The 24,966-nt window shown below is 41.5% G+C and overlaps 2 protein-coding genes across 2 annotated transcripts in view; both read left to right on the top strand.

Annotated features, from left to right (window-relative positions):
* The window catches only part of LOC311004702 (uncharacterized protein), a 33,479-nt gene extending 31,512 nt beyond the window's left edge, over nt 1–1,967 (top strand). The window contains exon 10 of the mRNA XM_083996874.1: nt 1,872–1,967. Coding sequence (XP_083853000.1) covers nt 1,872–1,907 — 36 coding nt within the window. The 3' untranslated portion in view covers nt 1,908–1,967. The remainder of the gene's footprint in view (nt 1–1,871) is intronic.
* Nucleotides 1,968–9,814: 7,847 nt separating this feature from the next.
* Nucleotides 9,815–23,918, top strand: ildr1a (immunoglobulin-like domain containing receptor 1a; the record flags this gene model as incomplete). Its single annotated transcript, XM_083994842.1, has 9 exons — nt 9,815–9,863; nt 11,208–11,378; nt 14,760–14,909; nt 15,047–15,166; nt 15,828–15,974; nt 18,374–18,496; nt 19,104–19,282; nt 21,871–22,476; nt 23,880–23,918. The coding sequence occupies 9 exons, from the start codon at nt 9,815–9,817 to the stop codon at nt 23,916–23,918; spliced, it is 1,584 nt and encodes a 527-aa protein (XP_083850968.1).
* Between the last annotated feature and the right edge of the window lie 1,048 nt (nt 23,919–24,966).

Below are 24,966 nucleotides of genomic sequence, written 5' to 3'. Positions count from 1 at the left end.
CTCATCAAATACACAATCCAACAACTCCAAAACGCTCTGGTGGACAAGTTGTGAGCTGCACATTCACCACGCTATGAGATAATAACACAACGTTACCACACAGAGTTGTTCTAGAAATTCATGCAAAACCACTGATGCGCGTTGCCTTCAGGGACAGTTTTTCATCAAGCAGTCTCTGTATTTACCTCTAAAACAACTCTGTCTGGTAACGTTCTGTTATTATCTCAAAAATAGCTTGCACCGACAATTAAAGGTAACAAACCTACTGCTATGACTATAGGGATTATGGCGATGGGCCAATTTGCTAAAATGTTGAACTATCCCTTTAAGCTCCTTGGATGTTGTTTACAGATACAAACTCTTCTCCAGTCAGTGTTTCATCTTTCCATGAAGGTGCAAAGGAATTTAAATCAAAATCATTTCAGAGATCATGTGAGGGAAACTATGCTGTGAAAACTTTTTTTTTTTTTTTTTTTTTTTTAGGCCCCAAACTGTTCATGAGTCATGTGAACCGGATTATAGCACACACAGCTCTGATTGGCTCATACAGAGAAGCTTATACATTTCTAACCTGTAATTTAAAATGATATGAAGAACATTTATGTAATGCAGGTGCAGGTGTGTGGTTGTTGTGTAGGCCGTCAGTAAGTGTTGTTGTTGTACTTTGACAGGTCAGGTTCAGATGGAACCAGGGTGAACACTAGGTAGAGAGATCTGTTCTGTCTCCCACTACTCTGTAACAGTCTGGACTGGCTTCTCCCCCCTGACAAACCTGGGTCAAACTGGTTCAACATCAAAGACTTCCTGTAAAAAAGAATTATATCCTAAATAATACCGTAAATTCACAAATAGGAGCCCGGGCTTCACTGCAAAAACTCAAACTCTTACCAAGAACATTTGTCTTATTTCTAGTCAAAACAAATCTCATTTTACTTAAAATAAGACTCATCACATTAAAGCAAGTTTTTCTTCCTTATTACAAGCACAAAAAACTTTTACTTATTTCAAGTGAAAATTTGTTTGAAACAAGTGAAAATTATCTAAAAACAAGTTAATTTGTAGGTGATGAGTCTTATTTTAAGTGGAAAGAGGTTTGTATTGAGTAGAAATGAGACATTTTGACAAGAAATAGGACAAATATTCTTGGAAAGATTTGGGGTTTTTGCAGTATTTTATGTTATTTTATTTTATTTTATTTTATTTTATTTTATTTGCTTCGGTTCAGGTCGAAAACATACACAGGCCTTTTTTCTTCTCCTTGCCAAGAATTAATGCTCGTAGTTAGTTAGTTAAAGTTCATTTCGGACATGTTAAAAGAAATAAAACATAATACAGTAATGGACAGACATAACAAATAAATACTTTGCAAAGACAGCACATGAACAAAAATAAAATAATTGAAAATAAAGATAATTTGTTTGTTTTTTGTTCATATCCAAAAAGGAGTGGGAAGAAGTAAAACGTATTTACTCCCACCCCTTATTCATAAACTAGCTATCAAGCTTTCTTGTCATTATAATCTATACAATAAGTTAATTTATGAGTTTATCTAGCTGGATTTTTTCTAATACATCATCACTAATCTTTATCTCTCTAATATATAAGTATATACAGATTTATTCTAACATTTGAGAATTTACGGTAATAATAAAAACCAGAGTCAGCTCTGTGGCCTCAAACAGGAGCAAATCATTTGAAAATGAAAAGTTGAAGTTCAGTTTGTCCCACTGTAACAACCCTGTTTGTCTAACGCCGTCCGTCCTCTCTCACTCCACTCAACACAGTTTGCTCATCAGTGTCAGTGTGAACTCTGTTGTTGTTGTTGTTGTTGTTGTTTGGGTCACTCAGCCTGTCCCTGTCGTCTCCTCCAGAACACGCTGCTCAGCCGGGACTCGCTCATCGTTTGATCCACTCACACTCAGACCCGACGTGCACGGGAGCTGAGACGGAGCGAGAGAGAGGCCGCGCTCAGAGCTCGACGGCTGAGAGTCTGAGAGACCGAGAGCACAAGGAGCTGAATCCGGATCAGCCGAGTGGACAAATAAACAACAGACAGACACTTGACTCGGACTGTGGAGACTGTCACTGTGATGTCACGGAGCGATGAGGTCATCACCATGCAGCGCTCTGTCGCCGGCTGCCTCACGCTCGTCTCAGTGGGACTATAAGACTGAACTGAACTGATGTGGACCGGGTCTATGACCTGGACTTACCCCCCCTTCCCTCCTCTTTTATTAAAGCTCCTGGTGCAGGGAGACTCACTTTACTCTTCCAGCACAATGAGTGCATTCATGTCCATGTGATGAGATATGTGCATTTAGAAAACTCAGCAGCAGAGTCGATGGTTCAAGACAAACACCACAATTATAAAGCAACAACACACACATACACACAGACACACACACACACACACACACACACACACACACACACACACACACACACACACACACACACACACACACACACACACACACACACACACACACACTGTGTCGTTCAGTCACACATTCAGGGACTAAAGAATCTCACTCAGAAGGTTTTTAATGTCAAAGAAGTCTGAGCCAGTTGGTATGATGTTTGCACTGTAAAAACTCAAAATCTTTCCAAGAATATTTGTCTTATTTCTTGTCAAAATGTCTTAATTTTAGTCAAAACTAATCTCTTTTCTCTTAAAATAAGGCTTATCGCCTAAAAATTAACTTGTTTTTAGACAATTTTCACTTGTTTCAAACAAACTTTCAATTGAAATAAGTAGGCTTTGATGAAGGTCGTCTGAGACCGAAAGCTTAAGGGGCGTTCACACCAAAAGCGACCGGAGCGACCTCGGCGACCAGCTGCCATTCATTTTCAATGTACACTGGCGACAAGGAGCGACGAGGAGCGACCGGCGGCGGGAGCGACGCGAGCGACGAGATGGGAGCGACGCGACGCGAGCGATGAAAGTTGGGAGAGATTGAACTTTATGCAAATGAGCAGCGGCGCGACCGCGGCGACAGCCAATAGCGGACTGGGATTCTCACAGCCGGAGAAATTGAGAGAGCCTGAATGGACACATCTGCAGCACAGCTTGAAAGTCCCGCCCCTTTGGTCGCTTGGTGCAAGGGCCTGCTAGAGCTGGCAAGCGACGCGATAGGAGCGGCCAGGGCGAATACAGGCGATTTAATCGCTTTCGGTGTGAACGCACAGTTAGCCTTCAATAAAGTGAAATTGCATAGATCCAAGTGTGCGGAGATCTTTTTCTTCAGTTTGGACACTTTTGATATCTATATCTGAAGCGGCAGCCCCCTTTTTGCAATTGAAATAAGTAGAAAAATCTGCCAGTGAAAGCAAGTTTTTTGTGCTTGTAAAAAGAAAGAAAAACTTGCTCCACTATCAGATTTTTCTACTTATTTTAAGTTAAAATATACTTGAAAAAAGTAAAAAGTGTCTAAAAAACAAGCTACTTTTTATGTGATGAGTCTTATTTTAAGTATAATGAGATTTGTTTTGACTAGAAATGACATTTTAACTAGAAATAAGACAAATATTCTTGGTAAGATTTTGCAGTGTGTCAGTGGACAGAATAATGTGGACGCCTCGTGGAGAAAGACAGGAACTCTTAAAGCTGCAGAACCTCCTGGAAATGAAATAGCATTAGCATTAGCATTAGCATTAGCCCCAAGCAGCTTCAACCATTGATTTTTATATTAATCAGGGATCCAGACTAACTCTTTAACTAGGAGCACAGCGGCCCTTAACTTAAACTGTTCGGAGCACAAGCAGAAAATCGACTTGCAAAGCAAATGTTCACATTTCCTTTTCATTCATGATCCTCACACACATTGTTCCTGACACCTGTAATGACCGATTTGATATTCTGTGAGTCGTTCCTTTAATGTTTCACCAAAAAAAAAACACAAAAAAAGGTCAAATTTACTGGTTGCACATGCGCAAGTAGATGAAAGATTTACTTGCACTGTCTCAAAATTTAAGGGCAGACTGGAGCCCTGTTGATGATGTAATAATGATAATATGTCTTTCAGCTCATTGTTTTTCTTTTACAGCACAGTTTTCTCATCAGCAGATAGAAACTAATACGATCCATTAAACCTACAACAGGTGATGGACACGTTGAGAAACTAAAACACTTAAAAACAAACAAACATTGGTTTTAAATCCCTCAGAAACATTTGTGTTTAATGCATTTACCATAACACACTGACAAAGTGATAATAAGTTGAGTTGTTCTTCTGCCTTCATGTAACAGGTTTAAAACCTGCTGTCAAACTGCACTGATGCCAAAGTCAGTTTGAAATGTTGTTTTAAATGTGTAATGTTAAAAATCCTGATGATGTATATATTTCTACGTCAGAGCAGCAGGTCGTCCACTAACTCTGTTAACTCGCCACTGATCAGAAGCTGCAGTGTTTACACAGTGGAGCTGTAAAGTTAAAGCTGTAACAGCTTTTCTTCCATTAAAACTATTTGCACAAAGTAACCTGGTTACATTTTGTATTTTTTTAAATAAACATTTAAGTTATCAATTCAAAGTGCTGCAGTAGGGACTACAGATGCAAATTAGCTTAAAGGGATAGTTCACCCAAAATTCAAATTTCACTCATTATCTACTCCCCCTCATGTGGACTAAGGGCTGGGAGAAGTTTCAGAGTCCTCCGTGGCTTCTCTGAGTTACAGGGGGTCTCGGCGTAGCAGTGCATGTCCATATGACGGTTGAGAACGGAGCTCACTTTTCTTCGTCCAAAAAGACACACCAAAAAACATCCAAATACCTCCATGCTGCTCGTCTGTAATGTCCCTCTTGTATTGAAGCCCCAACATGAGAAATTGTTCCGCCGGTCAGAGGCAAAGCAGTGAACTGAGACACTGGGAGCTTCCGCTACAAACAAGCTTAAAATATAGACTTATTTAATTTTTTTCAGAACAATTTCTCATGTCGGGGCTTCAATACAAGAGGGACATTACAGACGAGCACTATGGAGGTATTTGGATGTTTTTTGGTGTGTCTTTTTGGACGAAGAAAGTTGGTATCCATTCACAACCATTATATGGACAAATACTGCTGCGCGAACCCCCCCCTGTAACTCAGAGAAGCCACGGAGGACTTGAATTTTGGGTGAACTATCCCTTTAAAGCTATAATCTGGTATAGTGCATCAAATGGCAACATTTTTGTTTGAACTGTACACTGTCCCTTTTAAATAAATTAAAATTGAAATTGAAATGAAGAGGTTTTTCTATATGAACTCAGTCTGTTGATGTGTGAGTTGTGTTGTAATGTGTAAATGATGATGTTTGTCTACACACTCCTCCACCGCTGTGAACAAGAGATGAAGCTCTTTGATTCGATAACTGTGTCATTCAGCCTTTTTCTTATCAGCTGAACCAACACCTTCATGACTGATCCAGCAGCAGCCACACACAGTCACCTACTAATGTGTCAACACACACACATCTATCAGTTGTGTAGCCTATATATAGAGAAAGAGATGACTCTTGACTTTTCTGTAAAGGAGACAATGTGTAATTGAGTATGAGTCACGTCTTTGTTCATTGTTGTGGCCGCAGCCTTCAGTCTTCTCTCCACAGCCGTGTCACAACTCACAGATCAGTCTGAGCTCAGGAATCTGCTCCGTCTGCTGCAGCGCTTCTGTCCATTAAGAGTCTAAAGTATCTGTTTATTATTAACATGGAAAATGAAGAGTAGTCAGACCAACTGTTTGCACATTTTCTCAGTAAATAAACTTGTGTGGAAAAACATGAACCTGCAGGTTTTAATTTATTTGAACTTTATTTTTATTTTATTCTAAAGCCTGGTTTTAATGATCCAGGTTTAAGTAATCATGACGTCCAGGAGTTGCTGTTTGTCTCTTCTGCCTCTTTATACTTCAGAGGAATAAACCTTTATTGACTTGATGTTACCCCTGGACATTTTTGTCCACCTCTCACACTTTCCCACCTCCCCCCCAGGTCAAATGAAAGGTCACTGGGGTCTGATTTTTGGCAAGGAGGTTTATCTTTGGGTAAACTCTGGATGTCCCGAGTTTCAGAATGAAAGTCCATTTTTTGGGCTCGTAATGCTTTTTTACAACATCCATGACCCTTCAAGTGGAAAATTTCCACCTCCTATGGGTTTTTTAATGTATTTTAAAGTGAAAATTTTTAACTAACAGATATCACCATGAAACTTCCCAAGTCTATTACTCACATTAAGACAATTTTTTTTTGTATTACAAGTTTTGTCAAATTTTATATTTAAATATGTAAATGAGGCAATATCTAATGAAAAATTCGCTAATATCCAGAACCGAGATCTGAACAATGGATAAAGCTACTTTCAAAATTCTTGTTTTATTTTGTTGACATATTAACAGTCAGAAGTTTTTACAGAGGAGGATTTTGGATATCTCTTTTTATCACTAAAATACTGTCACCTGCCATAAACCCCATAGAGCCCTATAGAAATTATGTGTTTTTGCAGCAAAAACAACTGGCCAGGAAGGGGTTAAACATTTTGAAACCCATGTCCAAAGTGGTTTTCATGTTCAGTCAAGACCCAGCCCGATATGTATCACAAATATTTGGGGAGTAACTGATGTCTACATTTTGTCCAGGGGTCATTGAAGTGGTACAAATTGAAGGATCATCTAATATGAAATACCTCAGGTTACACTATGCAACCGTATCAAGGCTGGTTAAATACAACTTACACATTACATCTATATTTATGAATGTAAAAGCACCATAATATGTCTATATCATACTCACAGGGGTGGTGTGTGTGTGTGTGTGTGTGTGTGTGTGTGTGTGTGTGTGTGGGTGGTGGGAGGGGTCGGTGAAGACAGTGACCACTCGCAGCTTGAGAGTATGTCAGGAATGTAGTGGAGTAACTCCCTCCTGGACTTTACAGAGACAACAGAGCAGCAGCCAGGAAACATCAACGTTGTGTGTGGACCAATCAGCTGTCAGCAAACTGTGACCAATCAGAGCTTTTTCTAACCAGATGGTATTAATTTAGACCGAAATATACTTACAATAACATACACAATGTTTGCCACTGAACTGATGTTTTACTCTAAAATATGAAGGTATAAGTTCCTCTTTTTTTTTTTAAGATGTAACAGTCTCATGCTTTGAGCTGTGTTGGTGTGTGTGTGTGTGTGTGTGTGTGTGTGTGTGTGTGTGTGTGTGTGTGTGTGTGTGTGTGTGTGTGTGTGTGTGTGTGTGTGTGTGTGTGTGTGTGTGTGTGTGTGTGTGTGTGTGTGTGTGTGTGTGTGTGCAGGATACAAGTGAGAGCGAGTGGGAAACAGAGGGAGGAACTTGGCTCAGTGTTTTCAGGAAAGAAAAAAAAAAAAGGCCGAGCGCGGGTGTTGCAGGTGCAGAGAGAGAGAGAGGCTTCTGAGTTCAGTTCAGTCTGAGAATGTGAAGGACTGGAGCTCTTCAACACTCAACACATTCATATGCAGATGGTTGATGGATCATGCAGGCGTCAGTCGTCCGGATCGAGGGACACGAGGGCTTTGATGGTGTTTCTCCTCTGACCGTTTCTTTCTACTGAACTTCAGTGAACTTGTGGAACAGAACTCAGAGTGAAGCTGCAGCTCAGACAGAATGAAACAACATCAGACTGACCTCTGGTGGAGTCAGAGCAGAGCTGCACCTCACTGCTGACTGAATGAGTCGAACAGCAGCAACTTCATGTATTATCCCAATTTACAGTTCTTCTCAGTCGCTTTGGTGCTTTTCTCAGATCAGAATGAAAATTCTCATAACTATTAGTTCAACCTCCACAACATTTAGTCATTAGTGCACATCATACAATTCTCTGCTGTTTTTTTAACATTATCATTTGCTATCCATGGAGGCAAATTTGTCCTTATTGGTTGTCTATTGTTCTATTGTCTTAAGTGTTTTTTTGAGCTCTCGCAAACCCTTTTCCAATGTGGTCTCCTTCCACAAATGGCAAATAAACTGACTCTGACTCTTATGTCATGTCAGTCAAAATGAACTACACTTATGAACGCTGAATAGTCCTTCCCTATAAAACTAATAGTCCTCATTTCATTGCTTGAGTCATTACATACAAAACTGTTGAACTAGTTGTCAAAATCTGTCAAACAAAATTTAAATGTTGGGAGAATCACTGTAAATTCAATTATTCAAACATTTCGTAGGGACAACAGGTTAGTATAGTATTGGATCATTTTTAGATCATTTTCACTTAAATTCACAATAAATAGACAAATCTGCCAGTGAAAGTAAGTTTTTTGTGCTTGTAATAAGGAAGAAAAACTTGCTCCACTATCAGATTTTTTCTACTTATTCCAAGTGAAACTATGCTTGAAAGAAGTAAAAAGTGTCTAAAAACAAGCTACTTTTAATATGATGTGTCTTATTTTAAGTAGAATGAGATTTGTTTTGACTAGAAATAAGACAAATATTCTTGCTAAGATACTTGAGTTTTTGCAGTGTAATGCTGCATTAGCATCAAAACAAAGAAGGCTAAATAAAAAATGATAATACATACGTAGTCTAAGAAAAAAAAAGGAAAAGTTAGGGGGAGGGGCCCACTTTAGTATTCTTTAAGGGGGCCCAGAATTCCTAGCAACGGCCCTGGATACAGTACACTACAGTACTCTATATGTTCAGTTACAATATGACCAGTAAAAATGTGAAACATATACGTACTCAATGTCTTGTATTCAGTTATCATCACTAAATACACTAATGTGTAACTTTACTGTAGTTTTCAAATGGCTGTACAAGTAGTGTACAGTGTTGTCCTGAGCATTTCAGGTAGTGTCACCAAACTGTGTCACCAGTGTCACTTTTTTTGCATTGAAAAACACTTAGAGAATAAACTGTCACAATGAAAACATGACAAAGCCATTGGACTGTCTTGTTCATAAACGATGGTGTCAGGACTTCTCATTTTTGATGACATTGACAGTTTCATTGACATGAGTACTTGCTTTTGAGGGATGGACAATCCATTTGGAGCAAGTGACACACTTGTGCAGGTCATCCACTAGGTTTTGCAGTTTGTACTGATTGTTTTGAGAAATGCACTAACTGTTGTGCAAATGTAAATAGGCAGTGATGTGAGAAATGCACCAAAGCGACTGAGAAAAACTGTAATCATTTACAAAGATGTACGAAGACATTTGCAATTTGATGAAATGAATGATAAATACAATTCTGTTGTGAACATTTTGGAGGTTTGTCCATGTTGTTTTGATAATGTAATTTCGGTTTCAAGAAATGAGCCAAACCAATGGAGAAAAACTGTAAGTTATTGCATTCACATTCACAATCTTTGATTTAGTATCGTTTTGTTTGTTTGTTTTAACACAAACTGAGCTAAAGGTATGACTCATCATTTTATCATTCTGCTGTAGCTCCCAGACAAAGTTTAGTGAAATGATTGAACAGGATGTAAATCAGTAGTTTCTGGTTCTAGGCCTATGACAGGTGATTTCCGGCCATCTCTGACCTTTGGGGAATTTTACCTGCTGACGTCACCGGTTGTTTCGGGGCGTGGCGCGTGGCCGCAGGTGAGCGCAGTCAAGTCTCGAGTCTCGAGCCTCGAGTCCATCTTCACCTGGAGAAGAGATAACAACGAGGAGCCGCGGTGTGTGTGTGTGTGTGTGTAGGTCCAGGTGAAAACAGAAACACAGAGCTGTCGTCGTGTGGACCCTTTATATCATTTTTTCCTCCAACCTTTTTATTTTATTTTATTTCATTTGAAGAAGAAATCCTTCAGTTCTGCTGCTGGTTTTGTTTTAGTCGGTTTGTTCCTGCAGCGTGTCGTCATGATGCGGGGTCTCCCTGCGGCGACCCTCCTGCTGCTGTCGCTGCTTCAAGGTAGGACCGTCACATACACATAACCCTATAGCTTATATATTTAATTAAATTATATGTGTGAATGTTTAAATTAAAAACAGAGGTAGAAGAAGGAGCTTGAGCTGCAGGTTTCGGTCACATGACAGGTTTTGTTTATGTGACTCTAAGATGTTTATCTTGTCTTCTACTTTTCCCACAATCCTCTGCTCACCAGTTAAAGCCTGTCAGCAGCAGGTTAACACAACTGTGGAGCTAGAAAGTGTTCTAGTTTTGTGGTTTTTTTTTTTTTACCTTCATGATTTTTCTTTTACCTCAGGTCACCTGCCTAGATGTCATTACCTTAGATGTTTTTTGATTTTGATTTTTAGTTGGAAGGTTTATTTCTAAGAGCTTCTGTCTTTATTTCAAATCAAGATAGTTCAACTCATCAGGTTTCACAGCAGTGTGTGTGTGTTTGTGTGTGTGTTTGGTTGGTGGTTTCACAGGAAGCCATTTCCCTGCCTTTGTCTGTGTCACACCTGTTTTTCTGGTTCTGCCACTTTGAAAATGAACTGTGTGTTTGACTGAAACCCTCTCACACACACACTGTTTCATTCTTACGATGCTCTTCCTCCTCCACTTCTGTTCACGCCTCCTGAGTCCTGACAGCTACTGTGTCTCTGCTGCTCCACCGCCATGTTGCATTCATTCCCAATGTGTATGTATGTGTTGTATGTGTGTGTGACTTATTGTATGTGTGTGTGGCTGATTCTTCTGTGAGCAGTTGACCACACCTGTATTGCCTTCGGGATTAATAAAGTAAATCTATCTATCTATCTATCTATCTATTAGGGGTGTCACGATTCTCCAAATCCTCCATTCGATTTGATTTTCGATTTTAGGGTCACGATTCGATTCGATTCTTGATTTCTTTTTCTTTTTCTTACAGCACAGAGGCCTATGCCATTTTCAGACTAGTCTAGTCTACGATCATTGGTTTTATTCATCAAATTTTGTACAGTAAATCTTATTTCAAAAGATGGGCTACATAGTATAAGTGATGTAATGTATCACATTAGGCACTAATGGTCACATTTAAATAATTTATTTGCAATATAAATTTATATCTGTACATTATCATCATTTTATTTTCATTAATTTACCGTCGCGTCATCTCCTGATGTCGACTTAATGTAATGTAAACGAGATTGCGCTGATACGGAGAGTATCTATCTATCTATCTATCTATCTATCTATCTATCTATCTATCTATCTATCTATCTATCTATCTATCTATCTATCTATCTATCTATCTATCTATCTATAATACAGACAGCAGTGTAACAAAGTGTGTGTGTGTGTGTGTGTGTGTGTGTCCCTCCACAGTGTCCCTGTGTATCCAGGTCATCGTCCCTGAGCAGGAGCGAAGGACGATGCTCTTCGCTTCAGTGATTCTCCGATGTGACTACAGCACCTCGGCAAACCTGCAGGATGTTCTGGTCACATGGAAGTTCAAGTCCTTCTGCAAGGACCCGGTGCTGGAGTTCTACTCCACAGGTCAGAGACCACACACACACACACACACACACACACACACACCTATGCTGGTAGGTGTCTGGAGCTTCGTCTAAACTGAGTCCCATTTCATTTCAATGGTGTTTTTCTGTCTCCAGGCTCTAAATCTCCTCCCACCAACTCTGCCCTACGAAGGCAAAGTGCAGTATCTGCATTTTGTCTTTTTTTTTTTTTTTTTTTTTTACCAATCAGAAGTGTGGCATATTGGTACTGCTAAAATTCCCAGAGTTATTGGGCTTTTTTATTTTGCTGTCCATCCAAAAAAGCACTGTGAAACCAAGGCAAAGAGTAACTGTACTCCCTATATTCTATAATTTACTCTATGATTCTATCGGAGTAAAACCAAGGCAAAGTGCCGTATCTGTAGCTAATACCAAGCAGAAATGCAGTATTATGCACCAAAACCAAGGCAAAAGTGCAGTATCTGCCATAAAACTGTCAAAATTGGTCAGAAAGACAAACTACAAAATACATTCAATTCAGTCCACCTTTATCTAATCAATTATATACTTGGTAGTTATTCATAATTTGATGCTTAAACAAACAACAATGACAATGAAAAACACAAAAAGCAGTTTTTCTCAATTTGGCATTTTTACAGATACTGCACTCTGTCTTTGTAGGGCAGAACTGTGAACTCAACTCTTGGTTGATGGTGATACATTTGTGAATAAAGACGTCGTCTGTTTAATTAATGATCAGTTTCAGCTTCAGGTCAAACTCAGCAGGACGTCACAACCTCTGTGTATATATGTGAACTCACCTTTATCTACCTGTGGATCCTCTGCACTGCCCCCCACACTGAATGTTTGTGGTTGTGTGTGTGTGTGTGTGTGTGTGTGAACAAACGTACCATTTAATTGTTTTGTAGTTTCCCAGCAGGTGTGACACCTTTTTATCTGATCTTTTGTTGTTGGTGCGACACATTAAAGTGGAGGAGCTTTGAGCTTTGAGCTGCTACTTCCTGAAACTAGAATCTAAAAGTATTTGCATGGATGATGAAGGCGTTGACACCGGATTCTGACTCAGAGCTGCTGTGAGATAAACACCAACATGTTGACATGTGATGAGAATGAGCCTCGTTTTGCTCAGATGTTTCTGTGACATAGTGAAGTATAATAACAAGGATTTCATAAGTGTCGAAGGCTTTTATTGACAATTACATGAAGGTGATGGAGTGTCTTGGACGGTTGGGAGAAGCTGTTTCTACCGTTTCTTTATTCACTCTCCCCACCACACACGAACGCTCTCAGGATGCTTCACTGTTGGCATGACAACAGGACTGATGGGAACGCTCACCTGTTCTTCTCTGGACGCTCCAAACAATCAGAAAAGGACCTGAGCCCAGTCCTCTACAGTCCAGTCCTGGACCTTCTGCAGAACATCAGTCTGTCCCTGATGTTTCTCCTGGAGAGAAGAGGCTTCTTCTTCTTCTTCTTCTGGAGCTCACTGCAAAAACTCAAATATCTTACCAAGAATATTTGTCTTATTTCTAGTCAAAACAAATATCATTATACCTAAAATAAGTATATTTATACATATACATACAAAGTTTTTAAACACTTTTTACTTCTTTCAAGCAGATTTTCACTTGAAAGTTTTTCTTCCTTATTACAAGCACAAAACACTTCCTTTCACTGGCAGATTTTTCTACTTATTTCAAGTGAAAATTTGTTTGAAACAAGTGAAAATGATCTAAAAACAAGTTCATTTTTAGGTGACGAGTCTTCTTTAAAGTGGAAAGAGATTAGTTTTGACTAGAAATTAGACATTTTGACAAGAAACAAGACAAATATTCTTGGAAAGATTTTGAGTTTTTGCAGTGCTGGATCGACTCTAGGAGACGGTCCCGTAGCTGGACGGACATCAACCTCTCTCCTTAAGTTTATTTTCATGGCAAAGAGACACTCTGATTAATGATTTAATTTATTGCCTTTCATCTGATCATTCTTCATTAGTATAACCGCAAGACTGCTGTTTTTGGACTTCAGCTCTGCATTCAACTGCATCATCCCCAGCCAGCTGGTGTCCAAGTTACTCAGCCTGGGCATCAACCAGAACATCTGCAGCTGGATCAGAGACTTTCTGACAGACCGCCCTCAGTCAGTGCGGATGGGCCCTCACCACTCATCAGTCCTCACACTCAGCACGGGGCCCCCAGGGCTGTGTGCTGAGTCCACTACTGTAGGCTACACACTGTACACCGTCACACAACAACAACATCTTTGTCAAATTTGCTGACGACACTACAGTAGTGGGACTCATCCACAACAATGATGAGTCTGCTCACAGAGACGACATCCAAAAACTCATCACCTGGTGCTCCACATACAACCTGGCCCTCAACTCCTCCAAAACCAAGGAAATGCTGATTGACTTCCGCAGGAAGAGAACAGACCCTGCCCCTGTCCACATCAGAGGAGATGTAGTGGAGAGGGTCAGTGACTTTAAGTTCCTCGGAACACACATTTCCAGTGACCTCACCTGGTCCACCAACACCACCGCCCTGGTGAAGAAAGGTCAACAGCGCCTGTACTTTTTAAGAGCAATGAGAAAAGCCAATCTGCCCCAGAAACTGCTCCAGACATTTTACACCTGTGCCATACAAAGCATCATCACATACAACATCATAGTGTGGTTCAACAGTTGCTCTGCAGCTGACAGAAAAGCTCTGGACAGAGTCAGGAAGTCAGCCCAGAAAATGACACACACACACACACACACACACAACTGCCGTCACTCCCCGACATACTATACCACACCAGATGCCAACAACGAGCACAACACATAACCCAGGACAGTTTCCACCCAGGCCACTGTTTGTTCTCACTGCTGCCCTCTGGGAGGCGCTATAGTCCAACACAGTCCCACACCTCCAGACTGACCAACAGCTTCTACCCCAGCGCCATCAGGCAACTGAACTCACACACATATAGAACTGCCACACGCCTCCCACACTGACACTGACTGACTGCACTTTAAAATTGACTGCTGCACTTTAGAGGACTGTGCAATATTGAATTTTATTATTGTTCTGTTGTTGTTGCTTGTGTGTCTTTCTTTTTTTTATCTTCATTGATGTTTTTAACCACATGGAGGTTTGCATTTAAATTTCGTTTATACCTGGGTATGAATGACAATAAAGGAATTCAATTCATAAGTAGAATTTAGTTTATGCAAATCACCATCATAAATACCTGAGGCAGCAGACAACTGGTCCAGACTGAGACGTTGATGCAGCTGCTCTCTGACGTCCAGACCTAAAGCCACGAAGGATAGAAATCCAATCTATGAGAGTTCATGTGTTTGATGCTGACGATCGTTTATGGTGTTAATAATAAAACTTTCCCTGTGGTTCTGCAGCGTACCAGTCGGCGCTGCAGCTGGGACAGGACCCGTCCAACGACTGTCCGGATCGTCAGCGGAGAGTTCGCACAGTGATCCAGAAGAGAGGATCCAGCCAGCCGTCGCTGGGAGCGGAATACCGCAACCGCAGGATCACCATCGAAAACAGTGAGTTCATTCATGCAAACGTGAAATATACAAGATCCTGGTTTCCCTGGTTTTCTACCAAACAGACCGAGTGGACGGTGGTTTTAAACAAAGCCAGAGGGTTGTGGTTGACCTGTGGTGTCTGTGTGTTTGTGTAGACGCCGACCTGTCGATCACTGAGTTGATGTGGGACGACAACGGGGTTTACTTCTGCCAAGTGGACGCTGCAGGAGACACAAGCGGCGACTCGGACAAAGAAATCAAACTCATCGTCTACCGTAAGAAACAAACGTAGCTACTCTCCTATTCATTCTCCTCCAGCTCTAGTTTCTCCCTCTGCACTGCAAAAACTCCAAATCTTTTCAAGAATATTTGTCTTATTTCTTGTCAAAATGTTTCATTACTAGTCAAAACTAAACTCATTTCACTTAAAATAAGACTCATCACCTAAAAATCAACTTGTTTTTAGATCATTTTCATTTGTTTCAAACTTATTTCACTTGAAATAAGTAGAAAAATCTGCCAGTGAAGGCAGTTGTGCTTGTAAGAAAGAAAAACTTGCTCCACTGAGTAACCCATTTGTTGGGTTAAGGGTTTAAAAATAACCCAGCGTTGTAGTTAGCACAACCCAACTCTTGGGTTGAATATTCAACCCAAGAGTTGGGTCAAAAAAGAATAACCCAACCTGTTGGGTTACATTTTTGGGTTATTTTTCCAGAGTGTAACTCATTTTCAGGGTTCTAGTCAAAATGTCATTTCTAGTCAAAACAAATCTCATTATACTTAAAATAAGACTCATCACATTTAAAAGTAGCTTGTTTTTAGACACTTTGTACTTCTTCCAAGCTAATTTTCACTTGACATTATATTCTTGGTAACATATTGAGTTTTTGCAGTGCGTCCACACACACTCACTGTCTCTCTCTCTCTCTCTGTCAGACTGGTTGACGGTGTTGCTCATCGTCATCGGAGCCGTTCTCCTCATCATCCTCTTGGGCGTTTGCTGCTGCCAGTGCTGCCCTCAGAAATGCTGCTGCTACGTCCGCTGCCCCTGCTGCCCACAGCAGTGCTGCTGTCCAGAGAAAGGTAGAAAACAGGTTGTTGTTAAAAGACGCATAAGTGACCAGATGAACTTCCGACGAAATTACTATATCCGTATAATAGAGTCTACAGGGCAGCAGAATGCAGCCTCTAAATAACACATTATCTGCAGAGAAACTCCTTCATTTCACCAATATTTAGTTCTGATAGGCTAGTGCTATTCCCCTCTGAGTCCGGGGTTAGCTGTTATCAACATCTGGGGTCTGTAGGTTGACCTACACTGCAAAAACTCAAAATCTTACCAAGAATATTTGTCTTATTTTTAGTCAAAACAAATCTCATTATACTTAGAATAAGACTCATCACATTAAAAAATAGCTTGTTTTTAGACACTTTTTACTTCTTTCAAGCATATTTTCACTTGAAATAAGTAGAAAAAACCTGCTTTCACTGGCAGATTTTTCTACTTATTTCAAGTGAAATACGTTTGAAACAAATGAAAATGATCTAAAAACAAGATCATTTTTAGGTGATGAGTCTTATTTTAAGTGGAAAGAGTTTATTTTTGACTAGAAATAAGACAAATATTCTTGGAAAGATTTTGAGTTTTTGCAGTGCAATGACCTCTGACCTGGATGATGTCATCTCTGAGCGCCGTGGCGCGGCTCATTCTGATAATAATCATTCTGCTTCGGCATTCGGGTCCATTTTAATCTCAACTAGCCGGAGCTTTAGTGAGTCCAGGTTGAGGAGAGGAAGCCTGTGGAAGCTGAACTTCATCCAGCTGCTCATTTTGTTCTGACAAGTCGCAAACACACAATAGGTCAACCTACAGACCCCGGATGTTGATAACAGCTAACCCCGGACTCAGAGGGGAATAGCACTAGCCTATCAGAACTAAATATTGGTGAAATGAAGGAGTTTCTCTGCAGATAATGTGTTATTTAGAGGCTGCATTCTGCTGCCCTGTAGACTCCATTATACGGATATACGCGCCTCTCGGCTGGAGCTCATTTCATCACAACCACTTGTAATGACACCAAAGTTATCTGGGTGAGTCATGCATGAGAGGGAGCGGTTGAAAGCAGGGATAGAATAAGAGTAAAGAATTTTCCTGTCATCAGTTGTCGAGGTGAGTGAGATTTACATGACATGTGAGAGTAGATAGGATAGCACAAATGGTATCCTATTGTGTAGCAAGACTTTTAAAGTGTTCGAGGAAAGGTCTTCACACATTCAAAACCTTTTTGTATGAGTTATGGATTGAGTAATGGATTTTCTTCTGGCCAGGAGAGAAGCAAACCACAATGCATGGGATTTATATGAAGTCAAATGAGAATCATCTCTTCTGGTTAGGCCAAAGAGAGCGATCAGAGGGTCAGGAGGTGTAAGGTCGAGGTTGAGAACTGTGGACAGAGTTTGGAAAACCTCTCTCCAGAATTTTTCCCAAACTGGGACATAACAAATACATATGAATAAGTGAGGCTTCATGATTAAAGGACAATTCCAGGCGAATTCAACTCTGGGGTGTATTATCCTATCATTTTAGGTCTAAAAGAATGAATCTGAAGATTTTCAGTTTAATTGCTCCTGTTTTACGGTAGTTGCATCTGTCCCCGCGTCACCACGGCAGCAATGAATGGGAGTGGATGTAAGTTCCGCTGTTTAGGCTGTTTAGGCTGTTTCCAGCCCTCAAAGCCGCAATTTTTTTCCACAGACAGCGTCAGGTGGAGACTCAAACATGCACCGAGAAGTTTATTTACTTCAAGCAAGCCGGCATGTTTGTAAAACTAGATCTAATTCAAAGTCTCCCGGAGTCTCGCGCGAGCCCGAAGTTGCAGTGCTGGTGTATTCAGGCGTAGTAGGAGCTACCGCTTGTGTCATAAACACAGGAATATCAACTCTTTACTTGCTTGAAGTGTACATTTTTTTCCACAGACAGCGTCAGGTGGCTACTCAAACATGCGCCGAGAAGTTTTTTTTACTTGAAGCAAGTCAAGAGTTGATATTCCTGTGTTTATGACACAAACGGTAGCTTTTCCCACTGCGCCTGAATACACCAGCACGGCAACTGGGTCTCGCGCGAGACTCCGGGAGACTTTGAATTAGATCTAGTTTTACAAACATGCCGGCTTGCTTGAAGTAAATAAACTTCTCGGTGCATGTTTGAGGAGCCATCTGACGCTGTCTGTGGAAAAAAATTGCGGCTTTGAGGGATGGAAACAGCCTAAACAGCGGAACTTACATCCACTCCCATTCATTGTTGCCGTGGGGATGCGGGGACAGACGCAACTACCGCTAAACAGGAGCAATTAAACTGAAAATCTTCAGATTCATTCTTTTAGACCTAAAATGATATGAAAATACACCCCAGAGTTGAATTCGCCTGGAATTGTCCTTTAACCAGATGATGATGATGATGATGTTGTTTCCTCGTCTTTCAGCCGTGATGCAGCATCGTATGATGAAGGAGGCTCAGAGGGCCATGGCGCCCTGGATGGGAGGACAGCCGGTCTACGGACCCATGAGCAACGCATCCTCCCAGATGAACCCGCTGCTCTACTCAGGTAACACACATACACACACACACACACACACACACCATGTGGCTTTAAAGGGATAGTTCAACATTTTGGCAAATTGGCCATAATCCCTATAGTCATAGCAGTAGGTTCGTTACCTTTAATTGTCGGTGCAAGCTGTTTTTAGAACGGCGGAGCAGAGCCGTGAGCTGCTCAGAGCTACGCTACGGAGGCTCATGGGATTTCTTGGTTTCCCTCATCAAACTCATCAAATACACAATCCAACAACTCCACAACGCTCTGGTGGACAAGTTGTGAGCTGCACATTCACCACGCTATGAGATAATAACACAACGTTACCACACAGAGTTGTTTTAGAGGGAAATGCAGAGACTGTTGATGAAAAACTGTCCCTGAAGGCAACGTGCATCAGCGGTTTTGCATGAATTTCCCTCTAAAACAAAAGAAATCCCATGAGCCTCTGTAGCGTAGCTCTGAGCAGCTCACGGCTCTGCTCCGCCGTTCTAAAAATAGCTTGCACTGACAAATAAAGTTAACAAACCTATACTGCTATGACTATAGGGATTATGGCAATGGGCCAATTTCCCTTTAACACCCTCACACTTCATCCACTCTGTTTCTGCTGCTCCAGGATCTGCTTCAGGAAAGAGCTTCCCCATGAAGCCGATGCCCCTCCCCCCGCCTCAGTCCTCAGCCTACAGCATGCCCGCTCCCAGTATGCACGGCAACCACATACCGGCCTCCAATCACATGCTGGATTACCTGGAGGGCCAGGTGAGGGGGATGGACATGGCCAGTCCTCTGCTGCAGGTACGAACTACGTCTACACAGCTGCCTTTTCCAGATCGCTTTCAAAAAACTCTTCATTTACACGAACCGTTAAAACCGTTAAGAGCTGAGCATGTTAGGGCGGTAGGAGGCGGTGTAAAGGCACACTAGCCAATCAGAGAGTTTTTCCAAATCTCTACTTCGATCGTTTCCGGTGACTCGAAGCTCCGTTTTCATTTAAACAAAAGGCCAAAACTCACAGATTTTTTTTTTCTTCTCAACAGCTTTATTTAAAAGGAGTTGACATAGACACAAATAGTATACAGGGAACAGTATACAAGGAAAATACAGAGAACATGTGCCAGGGGTGATGTTCATTATACAACAAGGTTATACATATTACAAAAGTCTATGGTTTTAAAAGCCTTTTCATTTGGTGTTTAGCTTAAAGTAAAGTTCCATTTCTTTTTGAAAAACATAAAAGCAAGGGGTTTTCTTAGAAAATTTACTTTTATGAATATGACATTTTGCAAGAAATAAAAACAGATTTATTAAAAAGTAACATTTTCCTTCTTTCTTAGGGTAATTATGGAAACCAAAAACAACATTTTCCCAAAGTAAAATAAAAATCTATGGTGAAAGAGTCGATAATAAATTTGTTACGGTCTGCCCATAGTTTTTTTTTGTGTGAGAGCAAAGCCAGAACAAATGAACAACTGCAACAATATCTTTTTGGAATAAGGCACGCATTTTTTATTATTATTAATCTTTTGGGTTAGTGAAAAACATATTTTTCCCTCTGGAGAGTCAGTTGAATATGGGACAGATGTGTGTCTAGATGAGGATGTACAACTGTCAAAACTCAGAAATATCAGCATTATTATGAATTGGTTATGAATCAGCTCTACATACTTGATTAATTAGCGGGATTTAAGCCCGGGCACTACTGTTAGGGCCGAGATATACTTGCTGTAAAGTACGCGTACGCGAGCTGCCGCGCGTATCCTGCGTCGCGTCACCTCGCGTCGATATGTGCGTTCGGTCGCAGGATACGCATCAAACGGACGCAGGATACGCGCGGCAGCTCGCGTACGCGTACTTTACAGCAAGTATATCGAGGCCCTTATTGTGTGGATTTTTTCCTACTTATTTATTTTTTCATCTTTCGGACGATTTTCGATTCGCAAATGATCAAAACGTGCATCCTGATCGGGATCGGTGTGCTATTACTTTTCTCAACAGTTTACGAATTTTGCATTGAAGTCAATGGGACGGGCGGGAAAAAAAAGAGCGAAAAAGACCAATCATTGGAGTTTTACAAACGTCTACTGCTCAGGCATACTTTCACCTAGAGACTTCATTTGAACTTTAAACAGTAGACACAAGTCTTGTGTATTGGCGTATTATTCCACGTTTTGATAGGTCATATAGTTTTTGATCAATCCCTGATCAATGACCATGATCATTTTTGGAGAAATTATGAGATTATAATGGGTGTGTATTGCACGGAATGTTCGTGTCAGAGTGGGTGACATCATCGGTTAGAGTGGGAGAAAGCCCAGTAAAATTCCAGATTTTTTCTCTTTCCACACTCGGCCCGGCCACAATTTACACTCTACACACATCATTTTTTCAAAGATTTGTAGACAAACTTGTTCTGTCTCTCACCATGTGCTCAAAATATCAGAGAGACTTACAGAATTTGAATTATCAGCCTCTAAGTGCGGCCACGTCTGTCTCTACTCCTCATTGACTCCAATACAAAGATTTTCTGAGAGAAGCAGAACGGACCCCTGTTTTAAACTCGCAAGTGTCTCCAAAATATTTACTGTAGAAACACCAAATCGTACCAAATTTTTCAGTAAGTCCTTAGAGCAACGTTGATCTGTGTTTTTTTCTGATAGGAGTTACCGTTTTGTCACAGTAAGCCTAAATGTGAGACCGGTGCAGAGGCAGAAAATTGCTCTTTTTCTCGACGTTTCTGTCTGTCTCAGCCTGGGGGGGCCCTATCGTCATTGGCAACCACCTCAAGTTGCCGTGGTAACGTCTGATCCTCAGGCCAGAGCTCGTTAACTTCATAAACAATCCACCTGGCGCTCGTTTAAATGTTTACAAACACAGACACACAGCTAAATCAGACCGACACAGGATGCAGCTCATAGTCACACACACACACACACACACACACACACACACACACACACACACACACACACACACACACACACACACACACACACACACACACACACACACACACACACACACACACACAGGTAACCTAATGTGGTTACAGCTCCTCCATATCAGTGCTTATAGAAAGATGATCATGTGTCTGTCTGATCAGCTCTGTCTTGACCTTAAGATCGTGGGTTTGATTCCCATGTTGACAGAGATGGCAAAACCGGCCATAGCTTCCGTGGCCCTCTCAAAATTTTTGGAAATATTCTAGTTATAATATATTATGTATAATATAGTTTTTACTCTTGACTTTGTAGTTTCATGTGTTTATTTTGCAGGACAGTGACGGACGCTCTGATTGGCTCCTGTGTGGTTGTGAATTTATTTCATCTGTGTTGTTCTTCTTTGTTTTTTCTCCCTCTCAGTCCCAACCTCCGCCCCACCAGCACATGCAGCAGATGCCCCCCCAGCACATGCAGCAGATGCCCCCCCCCGGGCAGCACATGCCCGTCAACGTCCCGTTCTCCCCCGGCCCCCCCAGCATGATCTCGGCGCTGGACGACGGCCCGGTGGAGCGTCGCCTCATCACTCTGCCGCCGATAAAGGAGCAGCACATGAGCCGGATGCCGCCGCCCGCGCCCAAGACGCGGCCCCCCAGCTCCAGCGAGAGCAGCCGCAGCGGCTTCGGCGTCGGTCGCCGTGACGACCGCAGGCGCCCCCCCTCGCCGGCCAGATCCAGAGGGATGTATCGCAGCTACAGCCAGGACTCGCTGGACGCGCGGAGCCACCACAGCGGGGGGCCGCGAGGAGGAGGAGGAGGGGGCATGCCGCGCTCCCGGTCCAGAGACGACCTGTTCGACAGCCGGTCCAGAGGAAACTACTCGCCCCCCGCCCCGCACCGCCACCGCCGAGGCTCCTGGGGCTCGGTGGACGACGACGCCAGCAGCCGGAGAGGAGGAGGAGGAGGAGGAGGGGGGAGGAGAGGAGGGGGGGGCTGGGGCGAAAAACCCCCCAGCTACACCGAATACGAACCGGGGCAGAAACAACGCTACAACGTAAGACACTCGCTGCTTTAGCTGCTTCTGACTTACTGTGCGTTCACACCAAAAGCTTCCAAAGCGTCAAAAACGCTCGAGGGTCGTGCGCTTCAGACAAGACAGCTTCCAAAAACGGCAAATATTTTCAGCCGCTTTGGTCGCTCGTCACGTGACTGAAGTTTGATTGCGCTGGTCATTGGGGAGCCGAAGGACAAAAAAAAGGAAAAAAAAGGCAGCCGACGGACATCTCTATTCTGACAGGTCATAGCTAATTACCCTATTTTTTGATCAAATGTTTATTTAACAAGAATACAAGTTAAAACCAAGAAACATGACTCATTAATTGACAATAGAGACAGTACAAAATTGACTGTAACACCTACCCTAAAGTTAACCAGGGCTCAACTTCTCATCTGGTGAAGCTTTGGAAGCGCGGTGACGCTTTGGACGCTCAGTGTCGCCGGGCTCTCATTGAAAATGAATTGACTTTCGGCGTTTTGACGCTTTGTAAGCTTTTGGTGTGAACGCACAGTCAGTCCAGTCCAGTTGTGCTGCTGACGTGGGTGCAGATCCCGACATGTCCCCCCTAATTTCTGAAAAACATGAATTGTCCCCCCCCCAATAAAAATACCCCAAATTATTCAGAATTGAACAAATGTATTTTCAGACTTCACATTTTAGATTCACATCTAAAAAGAAATGATTGAAATGGTGAAACAAATAATGTTTGACAAATCTATTTCTGACTCCACATCCCACACTGCAAAAACACAAAAATCTTACCAAGAATATTTGTCTTATTTCTAGTTAAAATGTAATTTCTAGTCCAAACAAATCTAATTATACTAAAAATAAGACTCATCACATTAAAAAGTAGCTTTTTTTTTTTCTTCTTTTTTTTAAAAACTTTTTTCAAGCATATTTTAAGTTGAAAAATCTGATAGTGGAGCAAGTTTTTATTTCTTATTACGAGCACAAAAAACCTGCTTTCACTGGCAGATTTTTCTACTTATTTCAATTGAAAATTTGTTTGAAACAAGTGAAAATTATCTAAAAACAAGTACATTTTTAGGTGATGAGTCTTATTTTAAGTGGAAAGAGTTTAGTTTTGACTAGAAATGAGACATTTTGACGAGAAATAAGACAAATAAATCTGAAAGATTTTGAGTTTTACAGTGTACCTCTGGTCTCCTCCGCTACGATGCAAATGAACAGGCAGTTTCTTACACAGACGCTGATGACATCAGCAAAAAATGACCTCCCCAATCTTAGGGCTTTATATTTTGATATTCATCCATATCAATTAATCATGCATAAAGTAGTTCCACACACTGGGAGAAAAGGAAGATGGGGAGAAGAATTGGGGATCTGGGAAGGTCGGATGGAGGCGAAAGAATCTAAAGTGAGTTTGTCTCTCATAGGACAAGAGCTCCCGCAGCGGCAACAGCATCGTCATCTGAACCAGAACCAGAACCAGAACCTGCAGCTGCGGCTCAGAAACGACCTGCGACCTGTTCCAAACAACGTGCACACCTCAGTAGAACTGGGAGCCCTGTTGTCTGGCTACTGGTAAACTTTGAAATGCCAACATTTTTATTTTTCATTTTAATTTTTTTTAAATTACCTTTTAATTAGTGAAAACCTTTTGATTTAAAGGGATAGTTCAGTACCATAATCCCTATAGTCATAGCAGTAGGTTCGTTACCTTTAATTGTCGGTGCAAGCTGTTTTTAGAACGGCGGAGCAGAGCTGTGAGCTGCTCAGAGCTACGCTACGGAGGCTCATGGGATTTCTTGGTTTCCCTCATCAAATACACAATCCAACAACTCCACAACGCTCTGGTGGACAAGTTGTGACCTGCACATTCACCACGCTATGAGATAATAACACAACGTTACCACACAGAGTTGTTTTAGAGGGAAATTCATGTAAAACCGCTGATGTGCGTTGCCTTCAGGGACAGTTTTTCATCAAGCAGTCTCTGTATTTTCCTCTAAAACAACTCTGTGTGGTAACGTTGTGTTATTATCTCATAGTGTGGTGAATGTGCAGCTCACAACTTGTCCACCAGAGCGTTGTTTGATGAGTTTGATGAGGGAAACCAAGAAATCCCATGAGTCTCCTTAACGTAGCTGCTCCACCGTTCTAAAAACAGCTTGCACCGACAATTAAAGGTAACAAACCTACTGCTATGACTATAGGGATTATGGCAATGGGCCAATTTGCCAAAAAATGTTGAACTATCCCTTTTAGAAAACCCAACAAGTGTTGACTGAGGCTGCTGAGCTGTCGCCCTCTGCTGGTTCCACAGTGTAGTGAAAATGTTCAGAGGTGATTTAATTGGTCTCGAAGCCTCCAATTTCTTCCATTTATAGATTATAGATTACAGATTATTATAGTTTCTGCTGCTTTGGGAACTGATTCGGTTTCTCCAGGTGAAGCTGAAGATGAGTTTGGCAGCAGCAGCAGCAGCAGGTGAATCTTCAGTTGAGTCAGTAAAGCTGTTGT

The sequence above is a fragment of the Trachurus trachurus genome (assembly GCF_905171665.1).
Source record: "Trachurus trachurus genome assembly, chromosome: 3".
Taxonomy (NCBI): Eukaryota; Metazoa; Chordata; class Actinopteri; order Carangiformes; family Carangidae; genus Trachurus; species Trachurus trachurus.
Note: the sequence above shows the minus strand (reverse complement) of the source record. Positions and strands in the feature narration are given on the sequence as shown.